Source organism: Taeniopygia guttata, chromosome 18 (genome assembly GCF_048771995.1).
Source record: "Taeniopygia guttata chromosome 18, bTaeGut7.mat, whole genome shotgun sequence".
Classification (NCBI taxonomy): Eukaryota; Metazoa; Chordata; class Aves; order Passeriformes; family Estrildidae; genus Taeniopygia; species Taeniopygia guttata.
In genome coordinates, this window is record NC_133043.1 from 8326469 (window position 1) to 8345706 (window position 19238).

The 19238-nt window shown below is 48.4% G+C and overlaps 2 protein-coding genes across 3 annotated transcripts; both read right to left on the reverse strand.

Annotated features, from left to right (window-relative positions):
* Positions 1-9044: 9044 nt before the first annotated feature.
* On the reverse strand, positions 9045-19232 carry CDK3 (cyclin dependent kinase 3). Of its 2 annotated transcripts, none has more exons than XM_041719844.2 (10): positions 19197-19232; positions 17465-17567; positions 15712-15927; positions 13530-13705; positions 12575-12652; positions 12127-12247; positions 11463-11633; positions 11195-11296; positions 10333-10536; positions 9045-9954 (listed from the first exon to the last, which is right to left on the reverse strand). In XM_041719844.2, the coding sequence occupies exons 4-10, from the start codon at positions 13655-13657 to the stop codon at positions 9829-9831; spliced, it is 930 nt and encodes a 309-aa protein (XP_041575778.1). In that variant the 5' UTR covers positions 13658-13705; positions 15712-15927; positions 17465-17567; positions 19197-19232; the 3' UTR covers positions 9045-9828. The 2 variants fall into 2 exon arrangements, with proteins under 2 accessions (XP_041575778.1, XP_072793251.1); XM_072937150.1 differs by lacking the exon at positions 19197-19232 and adding an exon at positions 18808-18831.
* TEN1 (TEN1 subunit of CST complex) lies at positions 15475-17563 on the reverse strand. Its single transcript, NM_001199844.1, is given in 3 exon segments — positions 15475-15927; positions 17187-17344; positions 17465-17563. Coding segments are annotated over 3 exon segments (384 nt in total). The 5' UTR covers positions 17551-17563; the 3' UTR covers positions 15475-15787.
* Positions 19233-19238: the final 6 nt, after the last annotated feature.

Here is a 19238-nt window from a genome sequence, read left to right on the forward strand (position 1 = left end):
GCTTCCAGGAATTCTTGGGTCACAGCTCTTCAAAGCTGCTGGGAGCAGCCTGGCTGTGCCTTGGCTTTGCTCCCCTCGGCTGGCTGAAAGCAGGAGCATCCATCAGGTGCCAGCAGGTGAGTTTGCTGCCAGCCTTCCTCACCCTGCTCTGGGGTGAATAATGGTTTGGGGGAGTGCTCTGTAACTACGAGACTCGGAGCTCTGGTAATAATTAGGCAGGCAGTTAATAATTTTGGACAAAGTGCTCCCTAACTGCATGGCAGGAGGAATTTACCTGGGGTTGGGTGAAGTTGTTAAGAGACGATTAGGTGGCAGAGCAGTTTAGTCTAGTCTGAAAAACACTCACTAAAAATCCTTCTGTTAGCTGCCAAGTGCCCCTTATCTGCAGAAAGTAGCTCATGTCATGCTGTGATGTGTCCCTTTGCTGGCAGTGAAGTGTTTAAAGTTAACTCAGCTGCTTCAGTTTTTGGGCTAGGTTTGCTCTAGTGTTTTATTGATGTTTCTGGACTGGATGAATGTCCTCGGTATTTATTTTTTTACTGCAGATCTTTTAAAAACAAAACAAAAAGGAAGCTCTTCTGCAAACAGTTTGTCTGGTACAATATGAGCATTGTTTGCATAGAGCAAACAGTAAAGCATAGACTTTACAACATGCATGCAAAGTCAGGGAAATTATTCCCACAGCAGAATTCATCCATCTTTCCATGGATTCCTCCACAAATATGTGCCTCCAAGCTGGCTGTCAGCACACAGAGGCCATGAGATGCAGAAGCACAGCTGTCAGGTTGTGCTGAAATTGTTGGGTTTTTTTTTGATTGCAGTTACTAGGAGAGCACATGTGTGCACTTGCATGAGACAGGAGTGCAGAAGTTTGCTTCTGTAAATTAGATCTGAGTATTTAATTAAGTAGAACATAACTCTGAAATGATGTTGGCAACTTATAATGGAAAGCAGCCCCACACTGAGACATCAGTGGGCTGCAGAACCATCAGCCCCCTGTTCTGTCACTGAAATTCACCAAAAACTGAGTAAAATAAAACTCCTTAACAGCAATGTAGTGTTAAGAAGAGGCATCATTTATTACAGGATAAGCTCCACCTAACATGCACATGATTCTCTGCAAGTGCATTGCTGATATACAATCACCACATGCATATTACAAGTGCCCATTACCATAAAACCCTCCCCATGCTCCCAGGTTCAGGGTTTTTTATAGCTTTGTTTTGGCTGTAGCTGCATTCCTAAGCCAGATGTTTTCAGAATTCAATAGGTCCTTGCTAAGAAAGCAGCTCCTGCATACCCCATTTCTTTTTGCTAAAAGTACAAAGGCACAGCAGAATTTGGATTAACCCTTTTGATTCCCCCCTTTGAAACATCTCAAATTCCTTAGGACCATTTGATAACTTCCAGCTTGATTTCTATCTATAGTCATCTATATTCCCACAAGATTATGACTGATCATTTTGCAAACACAATCAATAGCAGTGCTGATAATTATTGCGACTACAATTACAGTTAGGATGGTTTCCAGTATTCCAACCAGCCTTCCTTCAAGGGACCTTCACACTATTCCTTGATGAATTTTATTGAAACCAATTAGTTTCGGGATAGCTTTGCTATCCTCAGCACCTGCCCACATTTTGTGCTCTTAGAAGATGCTATGTTACATTTGGGATGTGTACACAACAACGTTCTCTATCCAATTTTAAATATCCATAATCCCCTTGTTCTTTGACCAGCAATAGATCTAAGGGAATTCTGTTTTGTAATGTCAGATTATCATATTGAATCACCATTGACAGATTTATAGGGATAATTCCCCAAGGAATAGGTTCCCCTGCTGAACTGGGGATAGGGAGGCAGGCTGTAATGCTGGACAGATTGTGCATCTTACCAAACCCTTGGATTCAAGTCAACATTAAATTTTCTTCTTCATTTTCTTTCAAACTAAATTTTCCTCAATATTAAATTTTCTTCACATTTTCTTCAGAAAAACGTTATAATAATTTAAAATTCTATTAAAAAAAAAATTTTAAATTTTAAATTAATTTTAAAATAATTTTAAATTCTTTTAGCTCCACCGAAAGATAAAATAATTCCCATACATATTAGTCTATACATTTTTCTGCTCATTTACAGATGTCTTCAACACTTTCAGCTGCAAGGGTCCTGTGTTTTCCACGATTCAGACTGAGTCAAGAGTCCTCTTAATTTGGGAGCAATGTATCCGAGAGTTAATTCCTTTCACTTTCACAGCTGGTCTTGCAGTCAACAGAACCAGAGAAGGTCCTTTCCACGCTCCTGAAGTGGCTCAGGTTTCCAGATCTGGATGTGTATGTGATGCCCAGGCTGAAATGAGTGAACTGGGGCGTCTAGGGTAAGAGGTTCTGAGAGAATGACAAACCTTTCTCATTCATTCAAGGGTTTCCCTAATAAAATTAAATATTATTCTATTTCCCAATTCCCAATTTGTTCCTCAGATCTAGAGAAAGTTGCAGCAGAATCTGATCTGAACATCAATTTATGTAGGCTCACCTCCAGGTTAGTTTGGGGCTGTACTCTAACTCATAGCAAGCCTGGTGGTAACACCTGTGGCCATTTTAAGAAAGTTTCCTGACACATTTTGCCAATCTGTCTTTTAAAGTTTGATTCATTCACTCAACCCTTCTGCTAGATTGTAGTTTCCATGGAGCATGTAAATCCCAATTTATTCCCAACTGCTTACCAAGTTGCTGTAACACTTCAGGCATAAAATGGGGACCCCTCTCAGATGACATCCCAATAGGAACTCCTAACCTGGATATGATCTCTTTCAGACACTTTGGTGACTTTCCTGGCCTTGTTGGTGCAGCAGGGGAAAACTTCTGGCCACCTGGAAAAGGCATCCAATAAATAATACCAGGAGATAGTGGTATTGTTGTTGGTGTGGTAGCTCAGGAAAAACAATTTAGCAGTAATCCCTGGGGTTGTTTCCTCTATTAGTGATCCATGGAGGCAGTCTTTTTGAATTCAAAGGATTATTTTTCCATGGAGGCAGTCTTTTTGAATTCAAAGGATTATTTTTAAGACATATCAGGCATTTTTTTCTGTAACAGACTTGATACTTTTTGTCACAGGGACACTGGTATCTCAGTCCTTGGACCAGTCGCCATAGCACTGATTCCCCAATGGGTTTGCTGGTATTTCTCCTTGACAATTTGCAACATCACTTGAGGTGGGATTATGATCTGGTTGCTGGGTGTTACCATCCATCCACCCTCTCTATTCTGGGCTTTAGGTAAGTAGCTAATTTTAAATCTGCCTGACTATACCCAGGGCTACCTTCTGTAAGTGAAACAGCTTTCTTAGGTATTAATGCCAGGGTGCCTTGTTGTGCAACCTCTTGTGCAGATTTATCTGAAAGTCTTTTTCCTACAAGAATTTGGGACTCCCCACACTGGTGTGCCCTGCAGTGTAGTGCAGATACTCCTCTGGGCAACTGGGTGGCACCAAGGAAGGACAATACTTGTTGTGTATATTGATCACAGATCCCTGTGCTGTTAATAGACCTCTTTCCTTCCTTATGGTTCCATGGGCATGAACAACTCTAAAAGCATATTTCAAGTCAGTCCATATGTTTACTCTTCCTCCTGCTGCCAATTCCAGGGCTCTTCACAGCACTGTGAGCTCTGCCTTTTGTGCTGAGGTTTCCACGGGCAGTGGTGAAGCTTCTGTTACCTTGGCTGGTGTTACTGTGGCATAGCCAGCTTTTTATTTTCCATCTTGCACCAAGCCACTTCCTTCTGTAAAGAGCTCTGGATCTTCACTTGGTGCATCTTGTAGGTCTGGTCAACTTACATAAACTTGCTCAACTGTGTGTAGGCAATCGAGGGTCAGCTGCTCTTCTTGCATCAGGATGTTCAGGACTTGGGCTGGATTTACCACTGTGGTTACTTTCAGCTCTACATCTTCTTGCTCCATTAAAACAGTCTGATATTTCAGGATACAGCTTGGGGAAAGCCAATGCCCCCCTTTTTGGCAAAACACAGTGTGGTGTGTGAAGTGTGCACTACTATCTGTTGTCCCAAAGTCAATTTCCTGGCCTCTAGGATGAGGAGAACAGTCACTGCCACAGCTCGCAGGCATCAGGGCTATCCCTGGCTGACCTTGTCCAGTTGTTTTTTGAAAAGAACCCCACAGGCCTCTTGGAGTCTCCCACCTTCTGAGCCAGAACTCCAAGGATGAGGTGCTGTCATTCCTGCCCAAAAAGCTCAAAGGGCTTTGTTAAGTCTGGAAGTCCTAAGGCGGGTGCAGACACCAAGGGACATCTTTAGGCTACAGAATGTGTGTTCACCCTCAGGAGTCCAAATCAAAGGTCCTTTTGGGGGCCTCCTTTAAAAGCTCAATGATTTGACCAAAAGTCCATAATTTAAAACCTACAATCTTCACCATCCAGCCACAGCCAGGAATGCTGTTAAATCTCAGGCAATTGCAGGTTGGGGTACTTGGCAGATGGCCTCTCTTCTCTCCATTCCAAATTCCCACTGTCCTGGTATTATTTCAAACCCTAGGTAGGTAACTTACTGCCTCATTATTTGAGCTTTTCCCCAAAATTCTTTGTAACCTCCTTGGCCTAGGAAATTCAGAAGACTGATAGTCAATTCCATGCACTTTTCATTAGTAAGAGATCATCAACATACTGCAGGACAACCCTTCAGGGTTCTCGGTTTTCCAGGTCTCTAATTCTTTTCCCAGTTGGTTCCCAAAAATCCTTGGACTATTTCTAAATCTTTGTGGTAACACAATCCAGGTAAGCTGAGTCTTCCCACCAGTTTGAGGATTTTCCCATTCAAAGGCAAAAATGCCCTGGCTTTGCTTATCAAGAGATGCAAAAGAAGGCATCCTCCAAACCTATCCCTGTAAACCATTGGTGAAATTCTGTAAGGGATGTTAACAGGGTAAAGGGACTGGCTAGAACAGGGTGGATATCCTGAAATATTTGATTGATTGCTCATAGGTCCTGTACCAACCTGTACTTATTCATCCCAGGCTTTTTAACTGGCAAAATGGGTGTGTTCTGACTTACATTCTATCAATAATCCAAATTCCCTGAAATTTTCTATTAGACTCTTGATTCCCTTCCTAGATACTAACTTTAAAGGATATTGTTTCTGCTTTACTGGTTTTCATCCAGGTTTTAGGGTAGCACTTACAGGCTGATCTTGTTGGGAATGGCCTGGAGTTCCACTGGTCCAAGTGAAGAGTGTTTCACTGCATTTTCTATTATTTCTGGTATTCCTCCAGAATTATCTGGTTCCAGTGTTCCCTGCAATATAAAAGTCCTTGCCTTGATGGCTTTAGTCTCGGGCACCAATAATTGCATTTCTCCATGTTCAAACAAAATCTGTGCCTCCAATTTACTTAGCATATCTCTTCCTAATAGAGGAACTGGACGCACACAATAAAAACTGGTGTGTTATCCGCCATTTGCCAAATTTAAAGTTAATAGGGTGTAAAAACGTTTGTTTTTCCTCTTTCCCTGTTGCACCAACAACATTTACACTTCATTATTTGTATTTAATATTGAACGAGTAGCCTCATGTCTATTAGAAAGTCAGTTTTTGTTTTCCCCCCGCTCTGCTGTAAGCAGGGGCTCGGCTGGGGCTCTCAGCCGTCATTGCTGGGGCAGGGACATCCCGGCTGGCGGGGCCCGTTGCGGTTTTTGGGGCACTCCCGTTTCCAGTGGCCCAGCGCCCGGCAATAGGCGCACTGGTTCGGCTGCAGCGCCCCGCGGGCCGCGCCGCGCTCCGCCCTGCGCCGGAACAGCGCCACCTGCAGGGCCGCGCTCAGCATCGCATCCCCGCCCCGTCCTCTCCTCTTCCTCTCCCCCTCCCGTTTCTTTTCTCTCTCCTCCCGTTCCACTTCCCGCTTCTTTTTCCTCTCCTCACACTCAGTTTCGCGTCTCTTTTCTTTCTGCTCCTTCTCCTTTTCTCTCTCCCGGGTCTTGTTTTGTTCCTCTTCTCCCCTGTTATTAAAAACTATCCAGGCCACTTGTAATAGTTCTCCCAGGTCACGAGACTCTGCTCCCTCCAGCTTTTGTAACTTCTTTCTAATATCCGGGGCTGAATTCCCTATGAAAATAGGAGCCAGCTGTACAGCTTCCTCTGGTTTTTCTGGATCAATATTAGTGTATCTCCTGGCAGTTGCCCTTAGGCGTTCCACAAATGCAGTTGGAGTCTCATGTGGTTCTTGTTTCAGCTCATAAAGTTTAGACCAATTGATTACCTTTGGCATTGCATGTCTAAAGCCAAATAATATCCATTGTTGATATTGTCCCAGAAAAACCCTCCCCTCCTTTGTGTTAGGGTCCCAGTGGGGGTCCTGGGAGGGAAAATGCTCTTCCACAGTTCCTGCTAATGCACCTGCTGTACCTATCCTGTCCACCTCTTTCCTAGCAGTCCTGAGTACTATCTCTCTTTCTGTGGAGTCTAATAGGGTATTTAATAGAACTTGTATAACCCCCCAATCCGGGTTCTGGGTCTTGAGAATGGTTTCAAATACTCTAGATACTCTCTCTGGATCTTCTCTGTAGGGTCCTGCCAGTCTCGTCCATGCCTCGAGATCGACTGGGGAGAAAGGTACCTTCATCACTATCAGGCTGTGAGATCCCACCCCTGCCCAGAGCTGAGCTATGGCCTCCTGCTTATCCCCCTCCAGCTCTCTCACCCCCTGCTCCCCTCCCTCCTGCTTTCTCACCCCCTGCTCTCCTATCTCCTGCTTTCTCACCCCCTGCTCTCCTATCTCCTGCTTTCTCACCCCCTGCTCTTTCACCTCCTGCTCTCCTACCCCCTGCTCCCCTGTCTCCTGCCTTCTCATGACCTGCTCCCCTCCCTCCTGCTTTCTCACCCCCTGCTCCCCTGCCTCTTGTGTTCTCACCTCCTGCTCACCCTGGGATCTCCCCACCACTGGACTTGAAATTAACTCTTGCCTCCCCCATGACTGCTCATCCCCTCCTTGTCCTTCCCCCTTATCAGGCAGACCCCAATTCTCTATGCCCCTGTCTCCTGCATCTGGTGCCTCTATCATTTCTACATCATCCTCCTCCCATTGGCTGTGGCATTTCAAACAGTGGTGCCCAATACTACAAGAGGAGCAACATTGCTTCAATCTCCTATCCTTTTCCCCTTCCTTTCCAAAAGCTAGCATGAGAGGGTTTGACAGGCTGGGTAAGCATCCCCTTCGCAGTTCCAGATGGTCTCTCAGAGCAAAGAACAGATCTACATAAGGCATCTCGCTCCACTTCTCCTCTCTTGTACAAAACAGCCTCAGCTGTATCATGGTGTGATAATCTAAGGTGCCGTTCTCCGGCCACTTTGCCTGATTGTCCAGTTTATACAGTGGCCACCAGTGGTTACAATATTGGATTAGTCTGGATTTCAGTAACGAGTCTCCCCCTATCTTTTCCCAGTGATTCAGTATACATTTCAACGGAGAACTCGGGATATCATTTCGCACTCTAGTTTTAGAACAGACCGCCCCCATACTCAGCAGTACAAGTATATAACAAGGGCTGGGAAGCGAATACAAGGATTACCTGGGCTCGGGGATTCCCCGCGGTTGTTTCTGGGATGCAGCGGGTGAGTGATGCTCGATGCTGCCCAGGCTGCTGGCGCTGGAGCAGGCGAGAACCCGCCGGGCCGGGGCCGGGCTGCTGTGCTGCGGGTCTGTTGGGGTTTTCTTCTCTTCTCCTTCTCCTCCCCGAGCCGAGATGATGGCAGGGGCACGGCGGAGCTGCAACTGGGGGTGCCCCTGCCCGCCCGCCCGCTCCCACTCGCGCCGGGAATTCGGTGCGCACTGGCACGAGAGGGCGCTTCGCGTCCACAAATGCGATTTCAGCGGCGCGCACAGAAAGCAAATCAATAATCGATAGCACACACACCCCGATTGCTTCGAAAGCGCAACAGTCAGTTAAGTTTCAACACTCTTCCAGCTAACGAGCTTTATAGGTCCCAGTGTTGATTTTACAGGCCGGCAAACTGAAATCAACACACAACCCACTCACACACACACTGCCAGAGACCAAAAAGAATTCAGAGTATCTAAGCAAACTCCACCACAAAAATACAGAAGTGTTTTGGCTCCGGTATTATGAGCTTGGTTTGTTTTTTCCTCAGCCAGCTACAACACTGTTTTAAGCTTCCTGCTCCAGGGGAACCCCTCGGAGGGGACTGGAAGCCCCAGTAGTCCTGGGGGACTCAAAGCTCTGGATGGTGAGTTTCCCAGGGACTTAACCCCTGTTGGGTGACTCAAACCCCTCACCAGTAACTCTGTGAGGGGATTCGTACCCCTCGTTAATAACCCCAAGATAAACAATTTAAATGATGCCTTTACTCACCCAGGGATCTTGCCTCGAGCCCCTGACGGTCTGAGGCCGAGGCTCTCCCCGAGAACCCCCCGGTGCCGGCTGGAAGTCTGTCGACCACAGATCCGTCGAGGCTCAGAGGTGAGCTCCTATCTGGGTGCCCAATTAATGTCACCGAAAAGTGGGTAAAATACAACCCCTTAACCCCCAAGTAGTGTTAAGAGGCTATCACAAGCCTGGTGCACGGGGGATAAGCTCTACCTGGTGTGCACACGATTCACTACAAGTGCGTTGCTTAAATACAGTCACCGTGTGTGTATTATAATCGTTAAATTACCATAAAACCTTCCCCATGTTTCCAGGTTCAGTTTTTTCTATAATCTTGTTTTGGCTATAGCTGCATTCCTAAGGCAGATGTCTTCCCCTTATCTTCCTTCTGTCCTTGATGAGAAAGCAGCTCCTCATACCCTGTTTTTTTGCTAAAAATATACAGACACAGCGGAAATTGGATTAACGCTTTTCGTACCAGTTCCACAACAGGACTGAGAGCACATCTCTGCACCTGCCAAGGACTTGGGCTGGAAAGGATAAAAGAAAGAGTGCAGGAGATGAGGAAGGGAGACAGGCTCTGTGGAAAAAAGAACCAGCCAGGCTGTCCTGCATTACCAGCCTGATGGTTTGGCCAAACAATGAACACCAAGGCTTCTGAACAAATGACAAGTATTTATTTTATACTGAAGAAAAAGAAATTAAGTTGTCAACACCACACCAAGAGTCAGAGACAATCCCCCAAACATCTGAACAGCAAAAACCTTTCCAAGGCAATAAAGCAAAGGAAACAGCATTACATCTGGAATGATGATGGAAACCCAGTGGTTTAGCTGCTCCCTGTTTCCAGTCATATGCAGCAAGTGCTTTATGCTAACTGGATCTGCTTTATGGTAACTGGATCATCTGGCTTCTTGGTCCCAGCTAAGGCACGAACTAAGACACCTGATAGTGCTCTTCAGCTTGTGAAGGAGCAGGATGTCAGCTCTGTTAAACAGGTCAGACTAAGCAGTTTTTTTAGTGCTGAGAAGCCTGGCTGATAACAGCAGCAAAGAGCTGAGCAGAGAAGTGCCCCCCTTCCCTGGCCAGCAACTGCCACCAATAGATCTGGGGATGCTCCAGTGCTGGAGACAAAAATCACCGTGAGTCACCTTAGCTTACTAGTGAAAGGACAATGCTCTCTTCTCTACATCTCAGTGGTTTATGCTGATAAATTACCCTGACCTTTTGCACATGACCTCTTAAAAACAGCTCTCCTGGCTGTAACCCAAACTTTCCCCCAGCAACAGACTGAAAGTCTCTAAATGCTAAGAATGTCCCCTTCCAGGCTCCTCAGCAGAAGCAAGACCCTGGGTTCCAGCCAGGCCCCTGCTAAGTGCCCCAGATGACATCTGCAGCGCTACCTGGAGGTGCAAGAGCTTGGGGAGAGCTGTGTCCTCTCATCTGTAGTCTCTCCGCAGCACAGGTCGCTGTTCAGGACTCCCAGAGTTTCTGCAGAGGAAGTACTGGTGGTTGAGGGCTGCTTTGGCTGAGATGCGCTTACTGGGATCATACAGGAGCAATTGCTGCCAAGAGAAAAACCCAGAAGATTTAGGATTTTAAAAACTGGGTGATTAATTGCACCTGCACACAGCTGGGCCCAGTTGCAGATATTGGTCCTGCCTTTTTCCTCCTCTGCGCTTCAGGAGTAACCAACAACTGAAGTTACTCTGGGGATTATGTTAGAAGAGTTCCTTGACTCCCAATGCAGTGATTCCTAGAGGAACCTGCATTGACAGTCCTTCTTCAGAGTAAGACTGAGCCCTATTCCATTATTTGGTGCTTCTGCAATGTCAGAGGTGAGCATTCAACCCAGATGAGCTACACTTCCAGGTAAATAAATCTCAAATATCCCTATTCCTTGCCCAGTTTGAAAACAGGCCCTGTTCTGAGCCCTCACTCACCGTCAGTAAGTCTCTCCCATCTCGATCTAAGTTTGGAACAATGTCCTTCATCTCCTTCCGTGGCCACCGGGGAAAGCTGCCCTTGTAGTCAGGGAGCTGGGTCACACCAGGCCAGGTCACCTCGGTGGGAGTGCCCAGGGTGCGAAAGATCTGGAAGAGCTGATCGATCTCAGAGTCCCCTGGAAACAGGGCCTTCCTGGTCATCTGGGGGAAGAAAATAAAAAGCCAGTTCCCACCTTTCCATCAGTTGTGTGCCCTGTTTCCTGCTGCAAGCAACCCTCTGTCCCAGCAGGTGCAAACAACTGCACAGACCAGAGCAGTGGCAATGCAGTGATTCTGCCAGGCGGTGGCTGGGAGCATCATGGGTGTCTGACTGCTTGCTCCCACTCTTGGCTAGCTCTCACCTGCCTGCTCTGCAGCTCAGAGACTTTGGGAATGAGGAAAAGTGCTATTATACTGCAGGGCTAACCACAGCTCTTCCAAGGAGTATGGACCCCTAGGAGATCCATTCTGCCATGCCATGAGAGTGCTTGTTCTCTGCAGCCCACCATGGGGACATCTGGAAGAGAGTCACCTCCTCCCAGGGCCAAAATGCTGCAGCAATAAGGCTGAAGTTATTCCTTTTGCAAGGAGAAGCATCGTGTTCCAAGGTACTTGGAACTGCAGCCTTCTGCCAGTCCCCCAGGGTGGTAGATTTTTACTTCAGAGATAAGGACCAGATAACCCTTAGGGTGGACCTTCCAAAAGCACAGCCCAGGACAAGGTGGGAACACAGTATTCCAGATGGTCTGCATCTCATCCCTCCTTCCCACTGCAGCTGCCTCTTCCGGCTCATGAAAGAGATTCTTTAAACCCATCCTACCATTTCTGCAAAGATACAGCCGATGCTCCAGATATCCACAGGGGTCGAGTAGTATCTGCATCCCAGCAGGATCTCAGGGGCTCGGTACCACAGAGTCACCACCTGGAAAGGAAGCACACCTTGTGGGGACATGGAGGTCCTTTAGCTGCAGGTGAGGTTAAGTGCACACTCCTGGCATTGCTGTGCTTCTGTTATAGATGAGCAATTTGTGCTGCTGCTGTTCACCCACTCTGGATTTTGTACCCCACTCAGGAAGCCTTGACATTACCTCATGAGTGTATGTGCGTAGGGGGACCCCAAAAGCTCTTGCCAGTCCAAAATCAGCCAGCTTGATTGCTCCTGCTTCGTTAATGAGCAAGTTTTGTGGCTTCAAGTCCCTGTGGATGACCCTGTGCGAGTGGCAGAAGCTCACACCCTGCAGCAGCTGGAAAAGGTAGTTCTAAGGAGAGAAGAGATTTCAGATAAGGCCATGATGAAAACACTTTGAACTCTGGATTGTGTGAACCAACGCACTTTGGATCTTATGTAGATCTGAATGGGAAGAAAGCCCTTGGTACAGTGCGATATCAGGGTTATGGGCCACTACTCAGAGATACACACAAACTGCTGCCACACCACATGAGGACAGAGGGACTCTGGGCCAGGCACTGTAGGTCTCTTCTACCCACCCATTACTGTCTACAAAGGCAATTAGCAACAGATCCCTCCTTTGTTCTGCAGTGAGATAGGCTGGAGAGCCTGGAAACTGCTTGGAAATAAACATTTCAGAGCAATAGTTCCATGAAGGTTTCCCAGCTGAAATGTTTGAGATCTGGGAGGCTGAGGAACCATTTCCAGGCCCAGTCTGAGCATCTCTGAGATGACTCTGCCCAGCAGAAGGTAGCAGGGACATGCTATCTGCCCTGCCTGTTGGCATTCCTTCCATGCTGTACCTTGACCAAGCTTAAAGGAAGCTCTCCAGCTTGGCATGAGTCCATGTACTTCTTCAGGTCCTGATTCAGATACTCAAACACCATATAGAGCTTCTTCTGGCTGTGTATGACATCCAGGAGCCTGTAAAAGAAGCACAGGCCCTCCCTTCAATATCTGCTCCAAACCTATGCAAATACCCAAACATCCCTCCTCCCACACATGCCTCTGCTCTGTTGGTCCTTTGGAGAAGAGAGGGGCAGTTTAAGGGCAGAATCTAGTATGGGGCAGCAGCAGTGTGTTGGTGAAGTGGCAGACCTATGAGGTATGGCTGAAAGCCAGGGGAGTTTAAGGGATTCCTGCATTTTCCTCTGTATTTTGGTCCTGCCTATGCAGTTGGGGAAGGACAGAAAAACCTGCTTGTTGCCTGCTCCTGGATGAGCTGGTGGAAGGGGTGCATCCAGGTCTTACCTGACTATGTTAGGGTGCTTCAGCTCCTTCAGCAGTGAGATTTCTCTGATCGCAGTGCTGGGGACACCCTCTGACTCCCTGTGGCAGAGACAGGCTGTACTGCACCCCATAACCCAGGGGGACCCCACCGTCCAAGTGAGCTCTGTGTCCTTTCCTTCTTCCACTGTACCCCAAGGGAGCATTTGAGTTTGGGGTGGAGCAGTGGCTGGGATGGGCTGGGGTGAGGCAGGGGGAAATGGAGTTGTGGGCACGGAGAGGGAAAGGATGACCTAGGCATGCAAGCCTTGGGGCAGAGCTTGTTTGGAAGCACCTAAGGGTGCATTTAGAGAAGCAATAATGCATAAATTACCTAGGTCTGTCTTTTTGGAGGTGGGGGAAAATGAAAGCTTTTCACCTCTCAGGCAGCCACCTCCTCCATGCTGAGGGGCCACCATTGGGTGCAGCCCCAGCATATTGGCTCCCAGACTGTGGGAACAGCTCAGAGCTGACCCAGGGCAACAGAAATAAGCTTTTACCTGCTCAGTCCCACCCTGGAGGGCCGAGGCTGACCCTGCCTGACCCCCACAGCACAGCCCTGGAGATAATACCTCACAAAATGGCAGCTGCTTCCCTTTGCCCTGCGCCGTGAACCTGGGGCCAAGTGGTGCCAGGTCAGGCCCTAAACACTTGCACTTCAAGATTTTGAGCTGCTGGCTCAGCAATGGGTTAAATCAACCCTTTTTTAGGTCACCTGAAAGTTGGGGTCTTCCCTGTGGGCCCACACAGCTGCCACACCCATGAGACACAGAGCCCCCAAGCCCTCCAGACAACATTCCCTTTGGCTCTGCCACAATACACACAATTATTTTAATCCTAGAGATGTTTTTTCCCCTCATGTCAGGCTTCTTTGTGCCTCTTGCCCCACACTGGGCGCAGGCCTGGCGCCATGGCAGTCCCAGGGCTTTGCCCCACTCACGCATCCAGGCGGATCTTCTTGAGGGCCACCAGCTGCCCCGTGCGCTTGTTGCGAGCCTTGTACACCACGCCATAGGTGCCCTCCCCAATCTTCTCCACCTTCTGGAACGACGCCTGGATGGCCTCCATGGGGCTGCCTCGGCCTGGCGATGGAGTGAGGGCGGCTGGCAGCACACTCTGAGGGGAGGGAAAAAAGCGGGAAGCAAAAAGGTGAATGTGGGGAAAGCATCTGAGCCCGCCCAGGTGTCCCCTGAGGTGCTGCCGGGGTCTGGGTCCCACCTTGCTGCTCCCTCAGCCCTCAGGGAGCCCTCAGGGACCTGCCTGGGGCAGCTGTGAGGGGACGGGCGGCCTGGTGGGCTCGGGGAGCTTCAGGTGGACAGAGCCACACAGGAGCCACCCAGCGCTGGTTGTTCTGCAGCCCAAGTTGTGCTGTGTGCTGGCTACAGCTAAAAATTGAGGGAAATTGATGGAAAGATGTACTTTGGGGCCTCTGGAAAAGCAGCACAAACTGGACAGGGCCAGGGGAAGCTCTCCTGCTCCATCTGCACAGTGCTGGGCATCGGTGGAGTAATTGTGTTCATAATTTTGACTCCCTGGGATATACTGAGGGCAAACACCCAGCAGAATGTGAATTGTGAATGTGAAATGTGAATGTGAAAAGCAGAAATGTCTTTAATTGTTTGGTTGGTTGCGGGGGGAGGGGGAACTTTTGGTGTGGGGTTTTTTGGGGCTTTTTTTTTTGTTTGTTTGGTTTTGTTTGGAAGTTTTTTTGGTTGGTTGGGTTTTTTTGGGTGGGGTTGCGTGTGGGTTTCATTTTTTTTTACTCTTTTATTTTGTCTTGCACAATTGTCCCTTGCACCTCCCCAACATGGGCTGTGCTGCTCAGTCAGCCTTTCGGGAGATGTCCTTGAGGGGGAATTAATCATTGACTTGATATCTGGCAGAAGACGAGATTAAAATAATCTTATGTATTGTGGCACCAGGAAAGGCAGAGGCAAAGGGAATTTCATCTGGAGGACTTGGGGGCTCCATGTCTCTGGGTGGGCATGGACATTGCAGCTGTGCTGGTCCACAGGGAAGACCCACTTTCAGGTGAGCTAAAAAAGGGCTGATTTAACCCAGTGCTGAGCCAGCAGCTCAAAATATTTTGAGTGCAAGCAGAAAAGGCTGGAGATAGCTGCATTCCCCTGCAAACCACAGGCATGGCTCACACAAAATTTGGGGATTTCTACAGTACAGGGGAGTCTTCCCTGCCTTACACAAACATTTGATTCTCATCTGACATTAGCAATGTTATGTCCTCATGTCAATGGTTTAATACAGCTGTGTGGGCCTTGCATCATGTTCTTCAACCAGGGTGGCTCTAATGTAACTTCATCTCATTTTCTCGCAACTTTTTGTAAAAGTTCCACTTTCAGTACACACACAGCCACTTCCATACACACCCAGTACTTAGGAGGAAGAAAACTGAATTTTCTTACATTATCTACAGGGTTTGTGCAAGGCCTAGCACATTTGACTTGGCAAGAAAGGAATTTAATCAATAAAAAAAGAGGCTCCCTTCTTTTTTCATCTTTATTAAGAAAAATTTCAATCAAAATTTTTCAATACTTCAAAAATAGTGATTTAAGGTCTCTCAAACTTAGTTGTGTCAAGGAAGAAATTCAAGTACTCATGGTACTGCAAATATTTATTTTAGAGTTAGAATTAATCCTCCCCTTAGATACCAGTTCTTCCCACCTGAAGAGGCAGGTGCTACTGAAAATAGTGACTCTTTGTTCTTCTTGTTTCTTTGGTCAGTCCAGATAGGTGAGTGTTTTGCCAGGAATGTTCCTGTCTGGCAACTGAGTCAGGGTACCCCAATATAAGGCACTCCTGGGCCCGCAGCCAGGCAGGGCTAATGAACTTTGTGCTAATACCCTTTTCTCCCATCTGCCAAAGGTGAGCTGCTTAACTCCAGATACTTCTTCTGACTTCATGTCATGCATTATGAAAGAACCAGTGTAACCCAAGTGTTCCCTTTCCTTACCCACCCTTTCAAGCAAACAACAAACCTGCTTCCCAGAGCAATCGTCAGTCATGACACCTGGGGCAGGAATGGACAGCCCACAGTCACACACATTGACTCAGTCTTCAACTGTTTACCTGCTCAGTGACTTTGCTGTTTGCCACAGCAAACACACCTTCTAATTTACTTTTAACATGTTTGTTGCAAATGGTTCTGCAAGGACCAGCGTGTGGCTGGTCTCAGAGCTGCTGTCAGGATGTGCTGTTTTCCCTCTGCTCCTGCCTCTCATTGAAGTATTTCCTCTGCTCCTGTATGGCTTGTTCCAGCAGGGCCACATTCATCCCTTCCACACAGGTCAATATTCGTGCTTTTACCACAGGACTGGAGGTTTCTGGAGAAAGGAAAACAGAAAGAGCAGCCTGGAGACAGAGAGTTCCCTCAGGCAACATATGACTGCAGCTGGGCAAATAACCACAGCCTGAGAACTTCAGGAGACCAGATTGGCTGCATGCCACCACTGATGCGAGCAGCAGGAGCAGCTTAATTCAGTGACATGCTTTCCCTCTGCCCTGATGGCTACAAAATGCTAGTGACTGACACTGAATTCCCCTTGCACTGGGGAACAGTGCCAGCGCCTGCCATACAGCACCTGTCTACTTTGTGGCTGGATGCACTTTGGTTTTCCCTGGCTGAAAAGCAACAGTGATGGCTCTGAGCTCATTTCTGAATGCCCTGTGCAGACAAGAGGGCTTAGAAGATACTCAAGGCTGGTTGCAATCAACAGCTCATTGGAGGCATTCAAGTGGGAACATGGAGCTGCACAGAAGGGGCCAAACCGTGGTGACACAGCCTTGGTGACACAGCCACCATCTCAGTCTACTCCCCTTCCACCCCTGCAAAATGGGGCAAACTCCCTCCTAGGCTGGGATGACAAAAGTAACAATTTTCTAAAGGGATTTTGCAGCAGTGGCTTAACAGGTCACTCTCTAGAGGCCACGTGAAGTGTGGCTTTCCACATGCCACTGAGGACTTCTACAGTATGAATACAAATGTTTTTTATCAGGTGTGGCCAAGATAACAAAGAATTTGCTCCACCATGCCATGGTCCAGCTCAGATCAACTCCCCATGAAAAGCACCAAGCAGCTGGAAAATAGGGCACTCCATGTGCCCTATGGAAAGGACAACAGGGTGTCCTGCATGACAGTCTGCCTGTATTCCACATATGTCTGAGGGCGGGGATAATATATTATTAGAGCCTTTCAAGGATGGCAAAGACCAACCCAGCCACTTGCAAAGAGGTATTGTTGCAATCTGCCACATCTGGGGTTAAGACAGTTGGTGTGGTGGCTAGCAGTGATGCCAGAAGGCTTTTTAGCATAGGTTTCACAAGACCAGCAATGTGGTTGAAATGCCTCCCGTTTCTAAAAAAATCTGTGCCAGAGGATGAGATTTTCACCAAGATAAAGGTGGCTCTTCTCATGGTCAGCTGGGACAGACAGGCTGCTCCTACTTTGAATCACATACTCGTGTGATGGAGGAGTTGCACAAGAGGAGCCTTGGTCCAGGCTGCTCTCAGTGACTCGGGGAGCCCCATAAGAGCTGATGTACCATGAAGAGCAGCAAAGGCCACCAGTTCCCGGAGCGTTTACCTTCCCTGTGTTCAGCCTCTCCCAGGACCATGTAGAAAGATCCCACTTGGGCTTGGAATGGCTCCACAAACTCGGTGGCAACATAGACCTGGTACTGAGCTGAGTTGTGCTGTGTGGTGAGAATGGCTTCAGATCGGGCCAGGTCATAGCAGCATAACCTGGGAATGATCAATTTGGGAAGCTCAGCTTTGCAGAAAACCAATTACAAACCAAAAGGGGGTGCTCAGTCAGTGAAGGAAAGGCCTGGCCTGAAAAGGAGAGTAGGGTACCCTTCTCACCTGCCAAATGTCCTCAGTGTCTTCCCCTCTGGGACTGAGCTGTTGATCTCCCACGGGAAGTAATAGACACCAGGACTTGGCAGCATCTCGCACAGTGGCTGACCTGCAGTAAAGGAAAAGGTCTGACTCCATGATTCTTCAGTACCTGATCCAAATTGTAAGTGATCCTGCCCTTCAACTCCTTCCCTGCCCAGCTTCCACCATCCAGAGGGCTGCAAGAGCTTCACAGCTTCCCTGCTGAGTCCTAGTAGTGGCTCACTGCATGTGCCAAGCCCAGGGCATCCTGGCACAAAGAGGAGCTGCCTAGTCCCACACAACCTAGCATGAACTACAGGCAGCTCACCAGGTCCTTTGGGTCTCCCCCAAGGTATGGATAAGTTGAGAAAGGTTCAGGAAGTGGGGAGCATGGTGACTGAGCAGTTCAGAGAGTGTGAGGGACGGAGATACTGGGATAACCTCAGCTGCTGGGGTGAGAGAATACTATGCAGCAAGATTTAAGGAATGATCCCAAGCCTGTTCTCTTACTAAAACCATTTAAAAGTTCTGTCTGATCCTGCAGCGGGAGAACAATAAACTGGATCCAAGCCAGCCTAGTTTTGTCAGAAGTCTGGCAGGGTTCAGCAGACAGCAAGGAGTGAGAAGGATTAATTCCAAGACAAGGCTCAGGTGGGACCTCCTAGGAGCCTCTGCGGTGGAGCAGGGCTGGCACAGGCAAGTCAGCCACAGCACAGAGCACACAGAAAGGCAGGAATGCAAAGCAGCTTCAGCCAAGTTCTAAGCCTGCCCAGTCAGTGTCATAGCCATGCTCCTGGCTGTGCCCTGAAATGTTTTTTTTTTGGCATCATTTTCCTTCTGATCTCCCTTACATGCTGCCTGTGTTTTGAATGTTTCTATGCTTCATTTAGTGCTTTTCTCTTAATTTTATTTATTTTTTTGCCTCTCTGTAGGGGCCCCCAAGGGCTGCACAACAGCCCAGGCAGGGAGTCCTGCCACTCAGACAAGTGGGTCCACCGATGGGCATTCAAGGACCCCCAACACTGATTACTCAGCAGAGGGGACACCAAGCTGACACACATGCTGTGGCTTTAATACTCGGTGACCCTTGCCCACCCCATGCATTGCTCCCGAGGTTGCAACCTTGCAAAATGCCCCATGGAGGACTCTGTGGGACGCTGTCGAAACCAGGTAGATCCTGGCTTACCCCACCCCTGCACACGCCTCTCTCTCGGCCTGCTTCTTACACTCCTATCCAGGCTGCGGACACCCAGAAAAACCCCTCTGGCAGAGTCCCAGTCCACCTCCCTGCCGCACCTAACACCCAAAAAGCAGGGTCAATTCTGCACCTCCAAAAGGGAAAAGGCTGTCCTGCACTGCTCGGGTTTTGCTCCTGAATCGCGCTGTGCAGCAAGGTGGATCAGCCACGGATGCAAGATGCTCCGTATGCATTTAATACACTTTTTAACATACGGGCTCATTTGGGTCGTAAAAGCCGTACCCCAATCGCCCCACACCCTGTGCCCACCCAATGTGCCACCTAATGCGTGCGCCAGCTCCGCTGCAGGACCTTGCAGAGAGCTTTAAGGCAGGCCCAGCCCCAAGCGCAGCCCTTTACACGCAGATCCACAGCACAACATTTAACGCGTGTACAAACGCAATAACATTTAACCCGCTGTTGGTTTAGTTAACTACTCGACGCGGGTGCCGCGCTGTGCCAGCGCGATTTAAGGCTCACCGCTCCGCCATCGCCTCCCGCGGGAAGGGCGGGCCCGGCGGG

Bases quoted from the DNA above. Each gene is read 5' to 3' on its own strand.
- CDK3 (XM_041719844.2), bottom strand. From the start codon at position 13,657: ATGGAGGCCATCCAGGCGTCGTTCCAGAAGGTGGAGAAGATTGGGGAG. The intron at 12,653-13,529 runs GTGAGTGGGGCA...TCTCTGCCACAG, and splicing joins AAGAAGATCCGCCTGGATGC to GGAGTCAGAGGGTGTCCCCA. The intron at 10,537-11,194 runs GTAGGATGGGTT...TTCTTCCCCCAG, and splicing joins GCTGTATCTTTGCAGAAATG to ATGACCAGGAAGGCCCTGTT.